This window comes from Canis aureus, chromosome 1, assembly GCF_053574225.1.
Source record: "Canis aureus isolate CA01 chromosome 1, VMU_Caureus_v.1.0, whole genome shotgun sequence".
NCBI lineage: Eukaryota > Metazoa > Chordata > Mammalia > Carnivora > Canidae > Canis > Canis aureus.
This window is the reverse complement of record NC_135611.1, coordinates 35,135,881-35,156,969: the sequence shown is the minus strand read 5'-3', so window position 1 is coordinate 35,156,969 and position 21,089 is coordinate 35,135,881. Positions and strand designations below refer to the sequence as shown.

General features: G+C 37.9%; 1 protein-coding gene and 1 long non-coding RNA gene across 18 annotated transcripts in view; one reads left to right on the top strand and one right to left on the bottom strand.

The window, feature by feature from the left end:
- Positions 1-4,456, bottom strand: part of AIG1 (androgen induced 1) — a 242,083-nt gene extending 237,627 nt beyond the window's left edge. For 16 of the 17 annotated variants that reach the window (XR_013378059.1, XR_013378058.1, XR_013378083.1 and 13 more), the window contains exon 1: positions 4,269-4,456. Coding sequence is in view for 14 of the 17 variants with exons in the window: in XM_077895395.1 (XP_077751521.1) it covers positions 4,269-4,409 (141 nt within the window). In the remaining 3 variants the exon portion in view is untranslated. Of the gene's footprint in view, positions 1-3,755; positions 4,127-4,268 lie in introns of those variants that run through there. The other variant, XM_077895496.1, reaches the window with a different exon arrangement.
- A 115-nt stretch (positions 4,457-4,571) lies between these two features.
- Positions 4,572-17,068, top strand: LOC144312538 (uncharacterized). The gene is made up of 2 exons (XR_013378039.1): positions 4,572-4,698; positions 12,344-17,068. It is a non-coding gene; the product is annotated as an uncharacterized LOC144312538 (long non-coding RNA).
- Positions 17,069-21,089: the final 4,021 nt, after the last annotated feature.

The window sequence follows — 21,089 nt, the reverse complement described above, 5'->3', positions numbered from 1 at the left end:
TTATGACATGTTTTTAATTATGCTACGGTAAAAGTCACCTTATATGTATTTTGAAATATGTTTTAAATTTAATTTTTTTAGATAACAAATGTCCAGTTCATGTTTTTCAAAGAGGTTGATTCCGATTCTATACCATATGCATTGAAATACAATTTTGATTGGTACATTTCAAAAGTCCCTGTTATTTTGAATATTTTAGGAAGAAACTGGGCAAGAACGCTCATTGAATATTTGGAAAGTTTCCATTTATTCAAATATTTACGAAACATCTATTCTACTCCAGCACTACTTTGAGGCCTCAACATACAATTGCCTTTTTCTTCTAATTTGTTTATTCTGGTTTTATTCCGATTCTTCATTTTGACTACCTTTGGAAGCAATCACTGCAAAACTTGGAGAATTATCCTTTAATCATCAAATAAGTGAATGAGTCTGTATCATTTCAAGAAAATTCATTAGATGTGATACTGGCTAAGGAAATAGACATTAGTCTATTTAGATTTTCTTTCCTTCTAGCTTGTTTCTAGTTATGAGAGTAGTCTTCCTGGCATGGTCTGTTGTGTAACGATAGATTCCAAAATACTTCACAGTAAAGACCTAGTTTTTCCAATGCTGTTCAGTTTTGATAGACTCTCATACTGCCCATTGTTATGTCTCCTCTGCACCGTTTTGTGGATGCAGGAGGCAAAAACCTGCATTTTGGTTAAAGCTAAAGCTAAAATTAACCAGTTACCTAATATACATAAAGAACTAGCTGAGTCACTGCATAAGTACAACCACATTGAAGTTTTTTTCTGGATCAGAGGGTTTAAAACCAAGTGTACTAGTTTTCTCTTGCTGCTATAACAAATTACCATAAATTCAGTGGCTTAAACAGCACAAATTTATTGTTTTATAGTTCTGGAGGCCAGAAGTCCAAAATGGGTCTCACTGGACTAAAATAAAGGTGTCAGCAGGACTTGGTTTCTTCTCGAGGCTCTAGAGAAGAATTTATTTCCTGTTCTTTCCGGCTTCTACACAACTCCCACATTCCCTGGCTTCTTGGCCCCTTCCTCCACCTTCTAACCCAGCAGCATTGTGCCACTCAGTGACTTTCTTCCACAGTCACATCTTCTTCCAATCGACTCTTCCCTTCTGCCTCCTTCCATTTTCAGAATCTTTGTGATTACATGGGGCCATATGGATAATCCGAGACAACTGCCCTATTTAAGGTCAGCTGACTAGGGACCTTAATTTCCTTTGCCACATAACCTAACATACTCACCAGTTCTAGTGATTAAGATGTAGACATCTTTGAGGGCTCATCAGTCTGCCTACCACCTCAAGGCAGCGTTCCATTTCTATTTACTAATTTGGATTTTCAAAATACTTTAGTCCTCCTACAGTTTTTCAATGCTAGTTCTTGGGGAGGAACAATGTAAGATTACCAACAGGAATAACTTGTGTTTCGGTCCTTAGCCATGAGCTCTGATTCTATTGGGATGACTCTGATACTCAATGAAAGATAATGGATATAGCCAGAATAGCCACTGCCATCTCCTGGATCCATGTAGCCTGAAACTCCTGACTTACATTCCGGGAAACTGATGCTGTGGAACATGCAATCAGACTGTGGCCTCCAGGATAATGTTCTGATGCAATTCAACTTGGCTAGAAAAAGGGGCTTCTCATTAAACTTTTAGAAGCTAAATCCTCCTCCAAAATTGTTCCAATGAGCTTAGTATCATTAAAGTTGTCCAACACACTAAGTAATAATGTTTATAGTTTGTTTTAAACATGCAAAAAATAAAAGTAGCCTAATTTTTTCATGCCATTACTAAGGGCTGAGCAGGTGACTATTTCAACAACTATACAATCTATAAGCTCTAAAGCCTCTAAATCTCGAATAATTAAAAAAATAACACTTTGAAGGAATGTTTTTATGAATATGTTCCAGACATACTTTCTCACAGGAATCCTTGACTAAAGATAATTATTATATTTCAATCATAAGTCATAAAAAGTAAAAAGTCTGAATAACTGGCTGAAGGCCCTACACAGAATCTAAATATGAAACAAACGGAATCAAATTTGAATTTATGGCCTGAATTCTAGTAGATAAATGTATATTTGTGGTGATTAAATACTTAAAACAGGCACGTCCAGTCATCAAATGCTAAAATATAAACTGTATGGCAGTTTACGTAGAGTCAAATTGGCTCTATTGTGGTATGATGTCACACAAAGGTTATGAGAGGTATACTGTTTCCTGAAAGCCTTGTTTTTTTAACACATAGTAAGCAATGCCAATGTGAGAAGTAGACATCTCTCACCTTTTTAACTGATACCCGCAATTTCTACCCCTCTCACCTGCTGACCTCCACCCTCACTCCCCCAAAACTATACCTAAAACAAAGGTGCTTCTGAGAACTATTCATAGTTCCCATGACCCCGGTAGGATCTCCAACCATATTTCAGCTCAGCACTGCTTGTTGGCAACACTCAAGCAGGCCAACTTTGAGATCTGATTAAGGATTGGGATAGGTAGTGATCCAAGAGGAATTTTATTTGCATAGCCTCTAAAACAGAATTCCGAAAATCTATGCACATATTTTTAAATAACATCTAAACATTTTTAACATAAAGCACTTGAAAAAGGAACATGATTTCATATGCTCTGATACATATTTATCAGAACCTCAGGGCTGCAGATTTCACCATTCAATCTATGGAAAATGTCTGCTCTATAACATAATTGGCAGAGCCAATCCTCATTGACAAGCCAATCAACCCAATAAGACTTTCTGTCAAAACAAGTCTGACTTCGTTTTTTTCAGTCAAATGTGAAGATAGTCTTGGTGACAATCTGCATTCTGAATGCTAAAAGGAACAGATAAATACAGCACGGAGCCTTGTCATGTGCTCATCCCTTGGATGAATGAGGAAGAAGAAAGGAGAGCTGGCAGGCAGGCACCCATGCTCATAGGCAGATCGGTTTCAAGAAAGAGATGGAAGTTGAGGATCTGAAAACTAAAACCCTTGAAACCCTCTATGCCCTGGGAAGTCTTGAAGCCCAAAGTCATGTGCATAGTTTGGGAACTGCTGAGAAAAAGTACTTAAATTCTTCTCTGAAAGGATCTAACGTGAAACAACTATAAAGCGGTATTTCTAAACAAAAAGTCCTCTGACTGCATTTCTTTGAGGGACCCTAAGCCTTTGGAAATATCTTGAAACACATATTATGTTCTCTTCATCAAAATGGAGAGTCAACAATTATAGATTATAATCTTGATTATGCAGTCTACCTTGTGTATAATCTTGAATGGGCAGTTCTGTCATCCCAGGATTTGCTTCTACCTTTCCTCTAGGCCTTGGAATTCCTTGATTTGTTCTAACCCTCTATCCATATTTGGTCATTGGTGAGTGTGTGTTTCACCCAGTCTAAATTAGTCACCTTTCACCCTCAAGCTCCTAGATTTCACCCCATATCATTATTGGGCCTTATGCTCATATTCTTATGCTCTAGCCTTTTTAGTGCCAGAAGTGGATAAGCTTTTTTTTTTTTTTTTAAACAAACAAAACAAAACAAACAGAAACAACTGCAACTGCCAAGGCTATCCTATTGTGCCAACAGAGCTGCGTTTGCAAACTATTACACACTTTTAAGTGGAAATATAAGGAGTGTAAAGTCATACTGGTAATGCATTTTGAAAACCTCTCCCCTAATGTTTCTGGGAGAAAAGTTAGAAGTAAATTACTGACAATGGGCAAGAAAAGAGATGCAAAGAAGACAACTTTATTAGGCGCTTTCTCTTCTTTACCAGGACTGTGGTCCTTTCAGAGCAAGGTCCAAGTGATTCGACAATACAATACCCAGTTTCCAACAGTCGCTGCAACTTGATCCCACGGTGAGTGCTCTGGAAAGCACGCTGAGGGCGAATGGGTCTGAGGCCACTCACGATCAAGGTCGTCTGATCCATTTGTTAAGTTGCGATTCTTTCCGTGTCACCTCTTAGCAGCAGGTCTGCGTTCCCCTCCACATAGCCCACCACCTGGCTGCGCCCACCTCCGTTCGCGCCCCAGCTACCTGGTAACCGGTGGTCGGGAGGTGCTGCTGCGGGGGCAGCCAGGCCTTCAGACGCAAGCACTGGGGAAGAGGCGAGGACACGGCTGGAGGCTGGAGGAGGCTGGAGGCTGGAGGCGCGCGCGCAGGTGCCCGCACCCACCCACCCCTGCACACACGCGGACTCGGTGCGGGGCGGACGGGGGAGGGGAGCGCAAGGCCTTACCAGATCAATGAACGTCAGGAATTTCCAGCTCCCGCCGTAGGTCTGATGCGAGGGCATCTCGATGGCCTTGTAGTTGCACAGGATAGAGCAGTAGGACAGCAGGATCGCCACCCGCAGCACCTGGCACGGGACGAGCGCCATGTTCGCGAGAGGCCTGGCTGCTGGACGGCGGGGCGGGGCGGGGCGGGGCGGGGCGGGGCGGGGCGGCGCGGGCGGCGCAGGCCGCGCGGGGGCGGGCGCCGGGGGATCCCTGGCTCGGCGCGGGGCGGCGCGGCGCGGCGGGGCGGGGCGGGGTCTGGGGCGGGCGCGCCCCGCGGGACGGCGACCGCGAGCGCCCGGCGACCTGCGCGGGGGGGCGGGGCGGGGCGGGGCGGCGGCGGCCGGGCGCCGTGACGTCAGCTCTTTCGTCATCTCCGTCATTCCGCTCCTGGTGCGCGGGGCCCCGGGAGGCCGGGCGGGGGCGCCCCCTGGGCGTCAGGTGGGCGGGCTCCGAGGGCGGCGGGGCTCGGGGAGCGCGCGGCGGGTGGCACCTGCGGGCGGGGCGGGCCGGGGCGGGGCGTGCGGGGGCTGCCCGGGCTCCGCCGCACGAGGTCTGCAAACAGCCTGCCCATGCGTGGTGCGACACGGCGGCCTGGGAACTTTGGACAGGAGGTTTATAAACAAGGGTCCTAGAGAAAGGGGTGTCAGGCAGGCAACTGTTTCTGCTTCAAGACTGGTTCTGCTTCGAAACATCCCCCTCTGAGTTTGGAAGCAAAACTCGAGTGTGTAACTTAATACTTGTCCTTTGAGGGTTAAACTGGCATTGCTCTTCCCCGCCCCGCCCCCCCCTTTTTTTTTTCCTAACGTACGACACCAGAGCTTCATGGAAGGAAAATAAATGCCTTCCAGTAAATGCTGTCGCAGCGAAGTTGCCTCAGCCTGTGGGCAGCATTTTTTTTTTTTTATTTTTTAAATATCATGATCACATTTCAGCCAGCCAGATGCAGGGTCAGATTGTGAAAAGACAACATAGGTATTTCCTGTGGATCCATTGAAAACAGGTGTCCTCTCCAAATAGTAGTCTCTGAGTCACTGAATGTGGAGTAGGGGGCAGGGAAAGCGGAGTGTTCGAGATAAAGAGAAAGTAGCAACTCAGGGATGTTTTCCTGAAAATTTCCAATCAAACTCTAAGCCAAAATAGAGAAACCCGTAGGGGTTGGTTGGTTGGTTTGTTTGCTTGTTTGTTTGTTTTGCCTTATAATTATACTAATAGACATTGATGTCAAGGGGCACCTGCGTGGCTTACCTGGTTAAGTGTCTGCTTTTGGCTCAGGTCAGGATCCCAGACTCCTGCCATCCAACCCGGCGTAGGGCTTCCTGCTCCCAGGGAGTCTGCTTCTCTCTCTCCCTCCCCCCACTCCTATTCTCTCTCTCGCTTACTCTGCCTCTCAAAAAAATAAAATCTTAAAAAAAAAAAAAACCGAAATTGATATCACAAAAATCAAGGTAACTCCGAGAACATTCTACTAGCATAAAGTTATTCATTATCAATAATTGTAGTCCATGCAATATGTTGCAATATGCAACACGTCCATGCAAAAATTGGATCTATTTCTTTTTGTCACGTTCTTAAGATTGCAAAGTGAAAAAGTGGATCTACTAAAGATCTTACTAGGTCCTTAATAAAGTTTTACAAGTTAATCTGATAGTCTCAAAGTTTGGTATACCCTTCCTGCCATACATTTTAGAAAACCATTAATAAAATTCTCATTCCCATCGTTAGAAAATATAACATTTTCATAAAGTCATTTAAGATTTTAGTCTATGATCAGTTTCTTTTTAAATAAATAATTATAGCAGTCAAATAACAGTTTGAACCCATTCTAATGGGCTTGATTTTGTTATTCTGCATGTGATAATCATTATTAAATAGCTTTGTGGAGTTCTTGTTTTATTTTGTTTTGTTTTGGAGCAGGAGATGGATATCTGTGGGCCAGAGGGAGATGGAGCAATTCTAAGCAAGAAGGCTTCAGGCCCAGGGTGGAGACCAACATGAGTATGGATCTCAATCTTGAGATCATGACCAGAGCAGGAATCAAGAGTCAGACACTTAGCCCACTGAGTCATCCAGGTGCTCCTGGAGGGGTTTTTTTGTTGTTTTCTTTTTTTTTTTTTTAATGAAACATCAGCATAAACCGTTACTCAAATATTTTATGGGATGTCAGTCTACAATTTTTGGAACTTCTTCTTGTTCACTGTTAGCATGTCCAGGTTGGGGTTTTTGTTTGTTTGTTTGTTTGTTTTTTGGCTTTTTATACCATATCTAATAATCTTAGTTATGTTTTACAGGTATTTTTTTGTGTGTGTGAGAAAAATTTACACAGAGATTGTTTTTATAGTGTAAATAATATAATGGGATATTGCTTAAAATTTCACTTAAATTTTCACTCAGTAAAAGTAGCCCCATTTTAGGAACTGTAATACATTATTTACTGATACATATTTCTATGGTAATTCTGTATTGAATTAGAAAATACTGTTTTTCACCCTAGAGAAGAAATACCTGCCTGTCACTTTTTTAGCTTTTTCATTCTACCACACAATTAGTGGTGATAAAGGAGAATACCTTTACCCAGTTGAGGTTCATAGAAATATGTTTCCCACTGAAAGATTTTAAGACCCTATCTTAAATTCTAGTTACCTTAGTGTTGTTTGACTATTGTAATAGCTTTTAACTCTTAGTCTGTAGTGTATAGGCTGGACATACTCTTCCTTAAGAACTTCTAAAAACTGGTATAGATTCTTTCTTTCTTTCTTTCTTTCTTTCTTTCTTTCTTTCTTTCTTTCTTTCTTTCTTTCTTTCAGGAAAGGGTGTCTGACATATTGGTGATGATAATCCTTGCTAATCTTGGAAATGACAAGGACCCCTGTGTCTCCCTTATGTTGTATTCCAAGTAGCCAACTTTATATAGCTGTGGTCTTTGCTTAAAATTCAAAAGGAAGAATTATATATATGCATACCCTTATAATAGTCAATGTTTATGCATTTCATTTGGTTCTGTGTTTGCATTAGATAAGCATTTTCTAACAATATCAATATATTTGAGCAAATCCTTTTCCTTCCATATTTGTCTGCACCACAAGGGTAAAAGTTGGGATGTATTTCTTGGACATGAGGAAAATACCCTTGGTGCTATAGAAAAGATCCCTTTGGGTTGCTTATTTTTTCCTTTTTACAAAAGCAGCTTATGTGTGATATTAAAAAAGGAAGATTAAAAAATTGCTCCTGCTCTCATCAACCAGAGAAAACACTACAAACATACAGCACAGACCAGTCTGTTTACAATACATACATAGCTACTTGTGACATACTATGTAACAATTTGCATCAAGCAACTTGTATTTAATAAGAATGTTCTCTTGCTATTTAAAACTCTATAAAATCGGGGATCCCTGGGTGGCTCAGTGGTTTAGTGCCTCCCTTTGGCCCAGGGCGTGATCCTGGAATCCCAGGATCGAGTCCCGCGTCAGGCTCCCGGCATGGAGCCTGCTTCTCCCTCTACCTCTCTCTCTCTATGTCTATCATGAATAAATAAATAAAATCTTTAAAAATAAATAATAAATAAATAAATAAATAAATAAATAAATAAATAAATAAAAATAAAACTCTATAAAATCATGCTTAACAATTGCATAGCATGACATAATATGAATATCATATTTTTCTTAAACTTTTCTCTTTTTGACATTTAGATTGTTTCCAGGTTTTCTTTTGTCACTATAAATTCAGTGTAATGACAGCATTTTGAATTGAGAAAGTCACTTTTTAAGCATTATTTATAGCTAAAACCCATTTAAGAAACCACTCTTTTATCATCTAATGTGTGTGTTTCTTTATAAATGTTTATATGAACTGAGGTGCCAAGGAGAGCTGTTTTGCCCTAGAAGGCAGCTGGGAAAGATTAAGATCTAAATAAAAGGGGATCCTAGGTGGCTCAGTCAATTGAGCATCTACCTTTGGCTCAGGTCATGTTCCCAGGGTTCAGGGATCAAGGCCCACCCACATCAGGCCACCTGCTCAGTGGGGAGCCTGCTTCTCCCTCTCCCTCTGCCTGTTTCTCCCCCTGCTTGTGTTCTCTCTCTTGACTGTCAAATAAACTTTAAAAAATCTAAGTAAAAGAAGTAGGTAAAAAATCATACTTTTTCCCAACAATTGATGCTAATTAGAGATTTTTAAAAATTACCTTAGATATGAAACTCAGTACCATTGATTTTTAAAAATTACCTTAGATATGAAACTCAGTACCATTGCATTTCATTAGTCAGATTTTTTTGCTATTAAGTGGGAAGAGTAGTTATTTACAAGCTAAATGAGCAGCAGCCATTACAGTTGTGCTGATATTGCTGGTCACAGCAGTTTTCACAGATTTAAAAATGGACTGTGTTTGCTATAGAGAACTCTACTAAATTATGAGATTGGTAAAAACCAAGGATTCTATGGAAAGCCACTGAAAAGCTATAGAAAAGATAGTGTTGAGATTATGCACAAATCACCAGATAGATCACATATAGATCTGCAACATTCTCCTTACTCCCTGAAGTCTGTCAGTGCATTTGTCAATGATACTCATCTTGCTTGGGACATATCTTTGTGTGCATGTATCCAGATCCAGCACATCCAGCAGGACTTGGCATAAATCTATTTTAACTTTCCCTCTTCAGGGGCACCTGGGTGGCTCAGTTGGTTGACTGTCAGACTTTAGATTTTGACTCAGGTCATGATCTTAGGGTTGTGGGATTGAGTTCCACGTCGGGCTCTTTGCTTGTTGGAGAGTCTGCTTGAGATTGTCGGGCTCTTTGCTTGTTGGAGAGTCTGCTTGAGATTGTCTCTCTCCCTCTGCCCCTCCCCCCTGCTCCCATGTGCATGCTTGCGCTCTCTCTCTCTCTCTCTCTCTCTCTCAAATAAAATCCCTCTTCAGGAAATATGTGGTCTTCCTGCTCTGAACGATCTACTTGGATGACTTACTGGTGATTCAAAATCTACATGTACTTATTGTACTTATTATTTCTTTCTCTAGACACTCTGTAGCATTCCTATTCTCTGGTTACAGCACCAACATGTTATATTAGAAACGTCAGGATGGAGCCAGATGGCCTAGAGGTGCCAGTTTCTTAATACTAAAGTATCTCTGGAAATATGGCAAGCTGTAGGTAACTCATTCACCAGAATTCTCAGGGAGGGGATGGAGCATTGTTAGAAGAAACATTTTCAGAAACAACTTAGGTGATAGGATGACAGATAAGAGAGATCTACAGGATCTAGAGTAACAACAAATCATTGCTAAAATTATTCTCCCCAGTGATGTCAGGGTAATTACATACTTTTGGTTTGCTGGATGAACTATGTATAAGAGTTTGGGACTAGAACTCAATTGCTCTGGGTCGTAGAGGTGAGAGGGGCCTTCTTCCCCATAGCCTTCAGCCTCTATTCTAAACAAATATTAAGCAGACGTTTAAAGATATCTCAGCTGTCTTAAGCTCAAATCTTTCAGAGGACAGGCATGTAACATAATTAAATAAAGCTAATTGTAAGTTACAGTGCATAATTTGGTCTATTAAAAACCAGAATAAATGCCTGTGTAAATGCATTGCAATTAAAATTTTGCAAGTTTGTGTGCCAACACACACACACACACACACACACACACACATCTGTATGCTTGTGTCAGCTGTAGGTAGGGACTTTTTAATTATCATTTTGAAAGAGTTCCATGTTAACATCTTATCCAGGGTGTCCAAAATAACTGTCACTCACTCCTCCTCATCACCTATAAAAGTTAAGGCTACTTTGGCTGTAATTGACAACTCTATTCCTTGAAGCAGGATGAAGGAAAATATGAAGATGAGTGAAAAGAGCGTATGTACACTGTCCCTTAAGGAAGATTTATGGAAGATGCCACATGATTCCACCTTCACCTCATTAGCCAGCACTCTTCCACATGGCCACAGCTAGTAAAAGCGGCCTCCATTCTGGGTGGTCATGTACCCAGCCCCAAATCAGGGTTCCATTAGTGTGGAAAAGGGATGTTATGGGTTGAATTTCCCCCCCAAAGAATGTATGTTGAAGTTCATATCCCTACTACCTCAGAAAGTGTCTTATTTGGAGATAGGGTCATTGCAGATGCAATTAGTTAAGATGATATCATACTGGCAGATGGTAGATCTTTAAGCCAATACAACTGGAGTCCTTATAAAAAGACAGAGTCACTCAGGATGAATGCCATGTCAAGATGGAGGCAGAGACTAGAGTCATGACAAGCCAAGGAATGCCAAGGAGTGCAAACTGTCCCCAGAAGCTAGGCAAAGGTTGGAACAGATTTACCTTCATGGGCCTTAGTAGGGACCAACCCTGCTGATATCTTGATTTCTAGGCTCCAGAATTATGAGACAACAAATTTCTGCTGTTTAAGTCCTCCAGTGTGTGGTACTTTGTTAATAGCATCTCTAGGAATTAAAAAAAAAGAGGCGGGGGGGATCCCTGGGTGGCTCAGCAGTTTAGCGCCTGCCTTCGGCCCCGGGTGTGATCCTGGAGTCCTGGATTAAGTCCCACATCAGGCTCCCTGCATGGAGCCTGCTTGTCTCTCTGCCTGTGTCTCTGCCTCTCTCTCTCTCTCTCTCTCTCTCTCATGAATAAATAAATAATAAATAAATAAATAAATAAATAAATAAGATCTTTAAAAAAATAGCATCTCTAGGCATCTAATACAGGAAAGAAAACAAACATTGGGAGACCACTACCAGTTTCTACCACAACATCCAACTGATAGTTAAATTCTAATAATATTTTTTCTCTGCAACATTCGTCATATCTGAGCCTTAATTTCTACTTATACCACTATTACCTTCTGAAATAAACTCTGTTACTTTTGCCTCTATCCTTGGATCTCCACACCACTGCCTGCCACTAGAATTATCCTCCTGAAACTGTAGGTCAGATTAAATCACTCCTCTCATCAAAAATAGTGATTTCCCATGGCCTTCAGGAAATCCCACTTTCTTATAATGGTGCTCAATGTCTTCCATAGTTTATCTGAGATATTGGCCCTGACATCCATAACCTTAACTCAGTGTTTCAACTAACACGAGTATACCTTTTAAAATATTTTGTATTGGGGATCCCTGGGTGGCTCAGCGGTTTAGTATCTGCCTTCAGCCCAGGGCATGATCCTGGAGTCCAGGGATCGAGTCCCACGTCAGGCTCCCTGCGAGGAGCCTGCCTCTCCCTCTCCCTCTGCCTGTGCCTCTGCCTCTCTGTGTGTCTCATGAATAAATAAATAAAATCTTTAAAAATAAATAAAATAAAATATTATGTATCCCATTATCATCAGAATACTTATTTTCCCCCAAAACACAACATTTATTTTTACTCTTCTATGCTCCTTGGGTACAACTAATTCATATCACTTTCTTCATCTGTTGAAAGTCTATTCATCTCTTAAGGCTCAGCTCTGACAGAACTCTTCCAATAATGCAAAGACGTGCCATTTGAAATGCCCTTTCACATTATACTAAATGGCAATTGTAGCATGTTTTGATGGGGCACCTCAGGAGCATCACTGGGACAACATCATCACCCTCCTGGCAGGGGATTGCCCTAAGATGCCCTTCACGTGGAAGTGGCCAATTCACTGGGGATGCAGCTGTCACAGAACATTCTTTCTCTTGTGTAAGATGGAAAGCATATTTCTCAATAGTTTGAGATTCCATGAAGCAGCTAATTAAACTATTCCTTGGGTCCCAGACTCTTTGTCCATAAAAGGCAAGACTTTGGGAGAACTATGAGCCTCTGCAGTCAGGCAGTATTACAGAAATGTGGAATGCAGGGATGGTGGGATGGGTAGCTACTTTTTACCATATAAAGCAACCTTTTCCAAGAATTAAGGGCAGCTAAAATGTCTGCAGTCCATTTATTGGCCCTCTGTGTTAGTTATCCTCAGAGCTGGTTAAAAGTCCAGTTTAGAAGCTAGCATAATAAACATCCAGTACAAAAGAAGAGTTTGACAAAATTAAACCAAACACCATCATTTTGTTTTCAGAAAACAGATTTGCCATGAGAGATGGTAGCATCAAGCCATCCAGCCAAGTGCCAGAAGCCAGATTAAATTATCTGTGAAGTTGGCCAACTAAGAGCAGAGAGAACTCCCGCCTCCCTCAACCCGCAGGAAAACCTTGGGAGCCAAGCAGGCCTGCTGGAGCCAAGGCTAGTTCTGACACCTCGCCCCCGGAGCTGGGCATCCACTTTCCATTCTTCGCAAAAATTCATGTGTCAAAATTAGCAGGTGAATTGTTCACATCACTGACACCTGGAGTCTGAACACAGAAGAAGATAAGACACCTGTAAGGATCTTTGAAAGGTTATCTGTGAAGACAATGATCTGTTTAGGCCATGCCATGATTCTGAGTAAAGATGGAAATTGCTGGAAGGACTTCTAAGGAATATTTTGCTAACACCGCTTTTCCCTAGTCTTATTTTTCCTGTTTCACAGTGATATGATGATTAGAACTTTAGTAGCCATTTTCTCAGTATGAGGAAAATAACCAGAGATATTGGCCCTGACATCCATAACCTGCTGAGCCAATGCCAATAGCAGCCTGCCTCCTTGCAGACTTCTTACGATATGGGAAAAATAACCCCCTATTTGCTTAAAGTCATGTATTAGGGTGTTTCATTACATGCAGCTAAATGATGGTACAGATAGGTAATTGGGGTTATTTCTTGGCATGCTTTAAAAAGTGCTGAATCAGAGGATAGTAGGATAGTACTAAGACCAGAATTTAAATTTATGTATTTTATTAATTTAATAAACACTCAGGTAATACTTACTGTAGGTCAGGCTTTAATATAAACACTTTACAAATATTAACTCATTGTCTCCTCACTAAGGATGGTTACTATTATTATCCCCATTTTAATTAAGAGCAAATGGAGGCATAGAGAAAATTAAGTAAACTGCCCAAGATCATACAGCCAGTAAATGTCAAAGCTAGGATAGAAAACCAAGTTTTGAGGTTCTTAATCACTATATCATGCCACCTGATGATGCCAGTCAGTGCATATCCCATCCCAGGTTCTAATTCCCCTTCTGCTACTGATAAGCCATGTAATTAGGGTTGTGTTTCCTCAGAGTCTACAGTTTTGACACCCCACCTTCCCCCAACTGCCTGTTGCCCCCACACTGATATCGGACAGAAACATATTGGGCAGAAACAACATCTGTATTTCAGCATCTTTTTCGATGCCATTATCTGATTCATAAGGATGGGAAAATTTGAGATAAGACTCCCACAGGCCCACAAACCACTTTTAATAACCTTCACGAAACTTCCATTACTGACAATCTTTGTTATCATTTGACCATATCGTTTAATTTCATAGCACCAAAGTCATCTGAAGTTATCTTTGACACACTTGAGCTCTATCTTCTTTAAATGAACGCTTCATCAATACCTATTTATGCCTCATTTCTCCATTATTCCTTTCACAAAAACTACATCTGATTCCGGATTTATCCAATAACTATATTCAGTGTAATTTATTTTCAAGAATTGTGTAGTGATGTTCCTTTAAGTTTTACCTAAATTGATGGATTATTTTCTTTCAAAATAGCCTGTTCTTCCACCTTAATATTTATTGGAGGCCTGACATCTTTATATTGACAGTGGCGGAATGACTCTTCTATTTGGAGGAAACCTTAAAGATCAACTGTTCTAGGTCCTTTGTTTTATAGATGATGAAACAGGCTCTGAAATTTAAATGATTTGCCTAAAGTTACTGGCAGAGCCAGATCTAAAACTTTCCTTAGGGCAACTTTTTCTTTCCTTTTTATTTTATTTACATTAATAGATTTAATTTTTAAAAAAAGTTTTAGGTATACAGAAAATTTGAGCAGAAAGTCTCCATATACTCCCTCTCTCTCTGCCACACACAGGTTCCCCTACCATTAATATCTTGCATTAGTGCGGTACATTCATTAAAATTGATGATTATTACTGATTAAAGTGTGTATTTACATCAGGGAAAACTAGAGGTGAGTATCTCTCATGAATACAGATGTAAAAATCTTCAACAAATTATTAACAAATCAAATTTAATAATGTATAAAAAATTATACAGCATGACCATGTGGGATTTGTGCTAGGCATGCAAGTTTTGTTCAACATTCAAAAATCAATTAATGTAATCCATCACATCAACAGGCTAAAGATATAAATCATATAATCAAATCAATAGACTCAAGGAAAAAAAGCATATGACAAAATCCAATGCTCATTCATGCTAAAGAATCTTTGCAAACTATAAACAGGGAAACTTCCTGAACTTATTAAAGAACATTTTTTAAGACCCTTCAGTTAGCATTAACACAAATGGTAAGAAATCCATTCTCCTTCAGATCAAGAGCAAGACAAGGATGTTCTCTCTTATCATCCCTACTCAACATTGAACTGAAAGTCCTTATTAATCAGTCCTTATATAATACATATAAATGGGAAAATGAAATAAAAGTATATAGATCAGGAAGGAAGAAATAAAGCTTTCTTTGTTCAGATGATATGATCAGGAAGGAAGAAATAAAGCTTTCTTTGTTCAGATGATATGAATTGCTTATCTAGAAAATCTCACAGTATAAATCAAAAAACTCTTGGAACTAATAAATGATTATAACAAGTTTTTCAAAATGCAAGGTTAATATGAAAAAGCTTATTCTTTTTCTATATAACAGCAACAAAGGTTGGAATTTGAAAGTAAAAAATAAGACACTGTTTACATTAATACCAAAAATGAAATACTTAGGTGTGGATCTAACAAAATACATACAAGATTGATATGAGGAAATTTGCAAAATTCTGATGAAAGAAATAAAAGAATATCTAAATAAATGGATATTCCATGCTTACATATAGGAAGACTCAATACTCTTAAGATGTCAATTCTTTCCAACATCATATGTCTATTCAATGCAATTCCAATCAAATATCAGCAAGGTATTTTGTAAAGCTATTTCAAAAGTTTATGGACCTAGAATAGCCAACATAAACAAAGTTGGAGGACTGATACTACCTGACTTCAAGACTTATTATAAAGCTACAGTCATCAAGACAGTATGGTGTTAGAGAAAGAATAGACAGATCAATGGAGCAGAATAAACCTACACAAATACAGTCAACTGGTCTTTGATAAAGGAGCAAAGGCAATTCAGTGGAGAAAGGAGTCTTTTCTAGTTTTGCTGGAAAAACTTGATGTCCCCATAGAAAAAGAAATGAACCTAGACACAGACCTTACACCTTCCACAAAAAATTAACTCAAAATGGAACATATTCCTAAGTGTAAAATGCAAGACTATAAAACTTACCACTAATCACAAATAAAGTTTATCACAAAATATAAAGCATACTAAATGCTATAGCTTTCCCCTATCATCCCAAATCCCTACAGTCCCCTAAAAATACAAAATTAAAGAAAAAAATCTAGAACCTTCCTGGAAGATTTTAAAAGGTGCCTCTTTGGATCAGAAGCTATAATGAATAAGTGAAAGATGAAAAACAAAGTCAAGTGAAGAAGAGGAATATGGTCAAAATGCATAGGGAAAAGTTTTTTAAAAAGAGTTCTTCATACCCTGTGTAGGTGCGGTAGTCAGAAAGGCATCAACAGTAATGGATAGCCCCTAGCCCCAAAGGGCAGGCAGTGACCTTCAGGAGGAAGCAGTGTCCAGGCTGTATGGACCAGTGTGCTCTAGATATGGAACTGCCATTCCAGGTGCTACTGAGTACTCAGAAGAGGATGTTAACCCTTAAATGCATTTATTAAGAAAGCAAGATTTAAGATAAACTTTCAACCTAGTAGCAAAGAAAAAAAAAGAAAGAGAAAAACCAAATAGAATAGTTTGAAAAGTTTAAAAAGACCAATGAAATGACGTAAACTCTGGCAAAATTTGCTAATATTTAGTTTGAATTTCTGTTTCCAAGTACATAAATGAGCTTGGCCTCACTTTGCATTTTCAGTCCTGTGATTGCATTTAGTGCTAAGATTATAGGATGAACTGGGTAGTTTTCCCTCTTTTCTAATTTTGTTTTTATATATTTGGTATAATACAAAGATTATCTATTTCTTGATGGCTTGCTAAAAACTTGCAAAACTACATATGTATAGAGCCTCTTGTGCCATGCGTGGTCAAAGACTATTCTGAATAGAAGTTTAATTTTCTTAATTGTTAAATTTTGTATTTCTATTTGGGTCAATTTCATGAAGTGCATTTTAAGTAAACTTGTCCATTTCACCTAATTTCTCAAAATCATTAGTATAAAGTTATTGATATATTAGCTCATGATTTATTAATTCCCTATCAAATCTGTATTATGTATCATTTCTAATATCATTGTGGCTTCTTTTTCTTCTTGATAAGTCCTACTGGAAAGTTTGTCTTACTTATTACAATCTTTAGGTGTAATGTTTTCTTTTGTAACTGAGTTGAACACTTACCTAATTTGTTTCCAATAATTTGTTTTTTAAATAAATTTCTCTTTACCTTAAGCTATATCATTCATGATTTGGTATGTAGATTTCTAATTTCAGTGCATGGGGGGGATGCCATGATTTCTGTTATGATGATTCTTATAATTTGAAGATATTTCCTTGGTGACATCTGAATATTGGTAAATGTTCAATGTATGATTGGGAAGAATTTATACTTCTTGTCTCCCTTTCATAGATCAAATACATTATATCTTTGAATGATTTAAATATATTAATATTCAAGTCCTTTTCCAATGAGTCTAATATTTTTACTTTGTCAGGAATTAACTTTTCCATTTGTTGGGTCTATGATTTATCTTCCATGATAATTAGGTACTTCACTTGCTCTTGGGCCATATTATTGAGCAGTTTTGTGTTGCTTTTGGCCTGGTTTTATGGATCCAATAATTTTGAAGGAATTTCTACATAGTTTTATTATCCTGGCTCTCTGAAGCCATGTCAATGTATTTTGTCCTAGGCTTCAGGTAGGTAGCTTGATTTATTCTAAAAATCCAGCTGAAGAGTGGAGAATTTCCAGTCCATATTCACAGAAGTGTCAGGGATGTCCTGTTCTCTGCTTATGCAAGAAATCCAGTGCCAGCAACCTTGATTCTGATCCATCAAGAGCTTAAAATCCCCAACCCTGGAGAAGGCCCCAGAGGATGTTATGGATCCCCAGAAAATATAGCTACTATAGAAAACAAGCTCACATATAATAAGTATAGTATGGTACTAGCCACTAGTGATAGAATACAAATGAATAGAACAGAAGTTGAAAGAATATACAACAAACCAATAACTTAAAGAATTTTTTTTTTCATGTAAGAGAAGGATTCTATACAGATATATTAGATAATGCTTAGTAATTGCTTTTTCCAATGTTCAAATAAACATTAAAAAAATCAAATGAGTGTCTGTCAGTGTGAGTAGTTCTATTTATTCTATTACTTATATACATTGTCACATGTATGTGACAAAAATGGATTAAGTTTTCCATTTGATTTTATTTCCATATATCCCCTCCCTTTATTTTTGACTGTTTTTAAATTTGTATGTTTTATTTTTATTGTTTGAGTGCTCACATCTGAAACAAATATTATAGTTTATTGATAGAAACAGTGAGCTATTATTTCAAAAACTGTAAAAACAAAACAAAATGGACAAACCAACTAACCAATCTCTGGTAAATCTAGCCAAAATAAGCCCAAGAAAACACAAACATAATATTAGCAAAGCAAAGGGATGTAAAACGAAAATAATAATTTTAAAATAAAGTTTATTTCCTGTAAATAAAAGCTTCAAAAAGATGTTTTTGTTGGAAAATACAAACAACTGGATTTGGCTGAATAAAATCTAGTAAGTCTAAATTGATTAATATTCATTGAAAAGCTAAAAATTTATCAAACATCCAGTAAAATGGCTCTGGGCCCTGTTAGTTTTCTCAAAAAAACAAAATTATCAACTAATTAAAGTTAAAATCTATATTATTTAACTGCTGCAAATCTCTTAAAAGCATCCTTTGATACAATAAACTTGATAAATTTATCACATGATAATGGGCCAATCTCTCTGATAACACAAATTCAAATGATCTATGAAATATCAAATCTGCAGTACATTAAAAGAGTAATATACTTGACCAAATTTATTCAGGAACACAAAAATTATTCAATGTTAGAAATATGAAAATTTAATTTTAGTAGATAATGAAAAGGCATTGTCTAAATTTCAAAATTATTTCTGATTAAAATTCTTAGTGTGCTGTGAAAGAAGCATACTTTCTTAATTTGGCAAGGAATATTTTTTAGAAATCTTAGCAAATACAATGTTTAGTAATGAAATATCAAAAGTAATAACACTAAAGTCATTAGTTAAATTTTTTTTTCTGTTACTACTACTATCAGTCAACAATGTTTGGAGTTTCTGACCATTGAAAAATGTAAGAAAAAGAAATAAAGTATTTGTATTGGGGAAAATGTACAATCACTTTACCAAAAATTATGTAACTTCCTTGGAGCAAAACCAAGAAAATTATTTGACATATTAATAGCAATGGAAAATAGGCATAGGAAAACAATCAATTCAAGAATAACACACCAAAAATCAATAACACGTCAGAAAATGAAATGCTAGAGATGACTTATTAACAACACTAATAAACATAAGTAGAAATAAATCTAACAAAAAATTCCATGAGCTCTTTAATAAAATATAACAGAAATACAAAAGAAACATCATATCAGGGAGACAGTATGAATGACAAATTATAATAAAGTTATGACCACTACAACTGAAAAATAAATATAGCATCTTCAGAACATTGAACATTAATTTTAAATTTCATTTAGAAAATAAATAAGATCAACCAAGAAAAATATGAAAAAGTTTAATGAAGTCTAGTCCTGTAATTTATTAGGACATATTACAAAAGTAATAAATGTACCATGAGAAAATAATGTTTATGTGGGGAACACTTTGTGAAATAACATCATGATAAAAACCATGAAGAAGATGAACAGAAGGGACCATATAAACGTGTAAAAGACAAATGGCAAAAGGAGAGAATTTTTAAAATTAATTTATTTATTCATGAGAGAGACAGAGACATATGCAGAGGGAGAAGCAGCCTCCCCACAGGGAGCCTGATGCAGGACTTGATCCCAAGACCCAGGATCACACCCTGAGCTGAAGGCAGACACCCAACTGCTGAGCCACCCAGATGTTCCCAAAAGGAGAGAAATTTAAAAGTCAATATGTTAAATTCTAATACAAATCTGTGAGTAAAGAAAAACCGCATTAAAGAAAATACAAAAAATATGAACATAAAATTCACCAAACTACAGATAATTGTGAAACATAATTTTAAAAATGTACTCAAGGGGAACCTGGGTGGCTCAATCAGTTGAGTGTCTATCTTTGTCTCAGGTCATGATCTCAGGGTCCTGGGATCAAGCCCCATGTTAGGCTCCTGTTCAGCAGTAAGCCTACTTCTCCTTCTCCCTCTGCCCCTACTCCTGCTTGTCCTCCCTTGCCCTCTTTCTAATTATTTAAATAAATAAATAATTTTTTAAAAATGCACTCAAACTCACTAATAACTAAATAAAACTAAATTTCACTTAACACTGGTGAAGACTAAAAGGGAAAAAAGTTGGCAATACGATGTATGACTATAGGGAAATAGAGATTTCCATATAATCCTGCTGGAAGTATAAATTGAAATAATATATTTTCCTAGACACTTTTCTCCCAGGAATTTACCCTGCAGAAATATTGCCTCAAGTAATCATAGACACATGTATAATTATGTTACCTTCAGCAAAAACATAATCCAAATATCCATGATTGAGGTACTGGTCAAATGAATTATGATACCTCCATATAATGGAATATCACACTAAACAGTTATTATAAACAATGGGATGACTATGTGTATTGGTACAGAAAGATGCCCAATATACATTGTCGAGTAAAAAAGCAAGTGCAAGTCACACATACACACTGTGTGATGTATTTTCGGTAGTATGTTTACATACATGTCTGCATAAACACAGTAAAAAAAGCTGGAAGGATAGATACCAAATGCGATCAGTGATTTTCTCAGAGGGAGGGGGTGGATATTTTCATTATTTTCTTCCTTTTCATTAATTTTTTCAGTAATGCCTGTGCTATTATATTAGAAAATATAAAACAAAGAGAAATGAAAATTAAGAATATATGCTATAAATGGGGATTCAAAGGTAAACTTGTGTCTAGTTCTGACTTAAATGCCTGAAGAGAAGAACTTTTGAAAGAAAATTACTTAGGCTAGTCCTAAATATCTGGAATTGGATAGGTTTCACAGAGATTTTTACTCTGCTTCTCCATTAATTTCTCTAGGATTATCTACTGTGCTGATTGATGGTGAGTCCAAAGGGCTGTGTCCAAGGTCAAAATGGCAGCATGAGATGCCAGAGAGTCACCAAGCCCCAAGCCAAATCCAAGTGCTATAGCAGGATCCCTCAGTCAACAATATCAGGAACTCATGCCCGCCAAGGCAACAGTCTGACCTATTGAACCACTCTTCAATCATCTCTAGTCTTCCGTTGTTTCATGAACCATTGCTGAAAGCCAAGGAAGATGAGAACAGTTCCTATCAGGAAAATCACCTAAGACAGCTCCTAGGTTGGGCAGAACAGATGCTCTAAGGAAGTGAAAAGATATGCTTAATGTAGCAGGACATAGACTTGTAGGGAGTGGAGAGGATATTAGAAATTAACTTCTGTAGCTCTTTT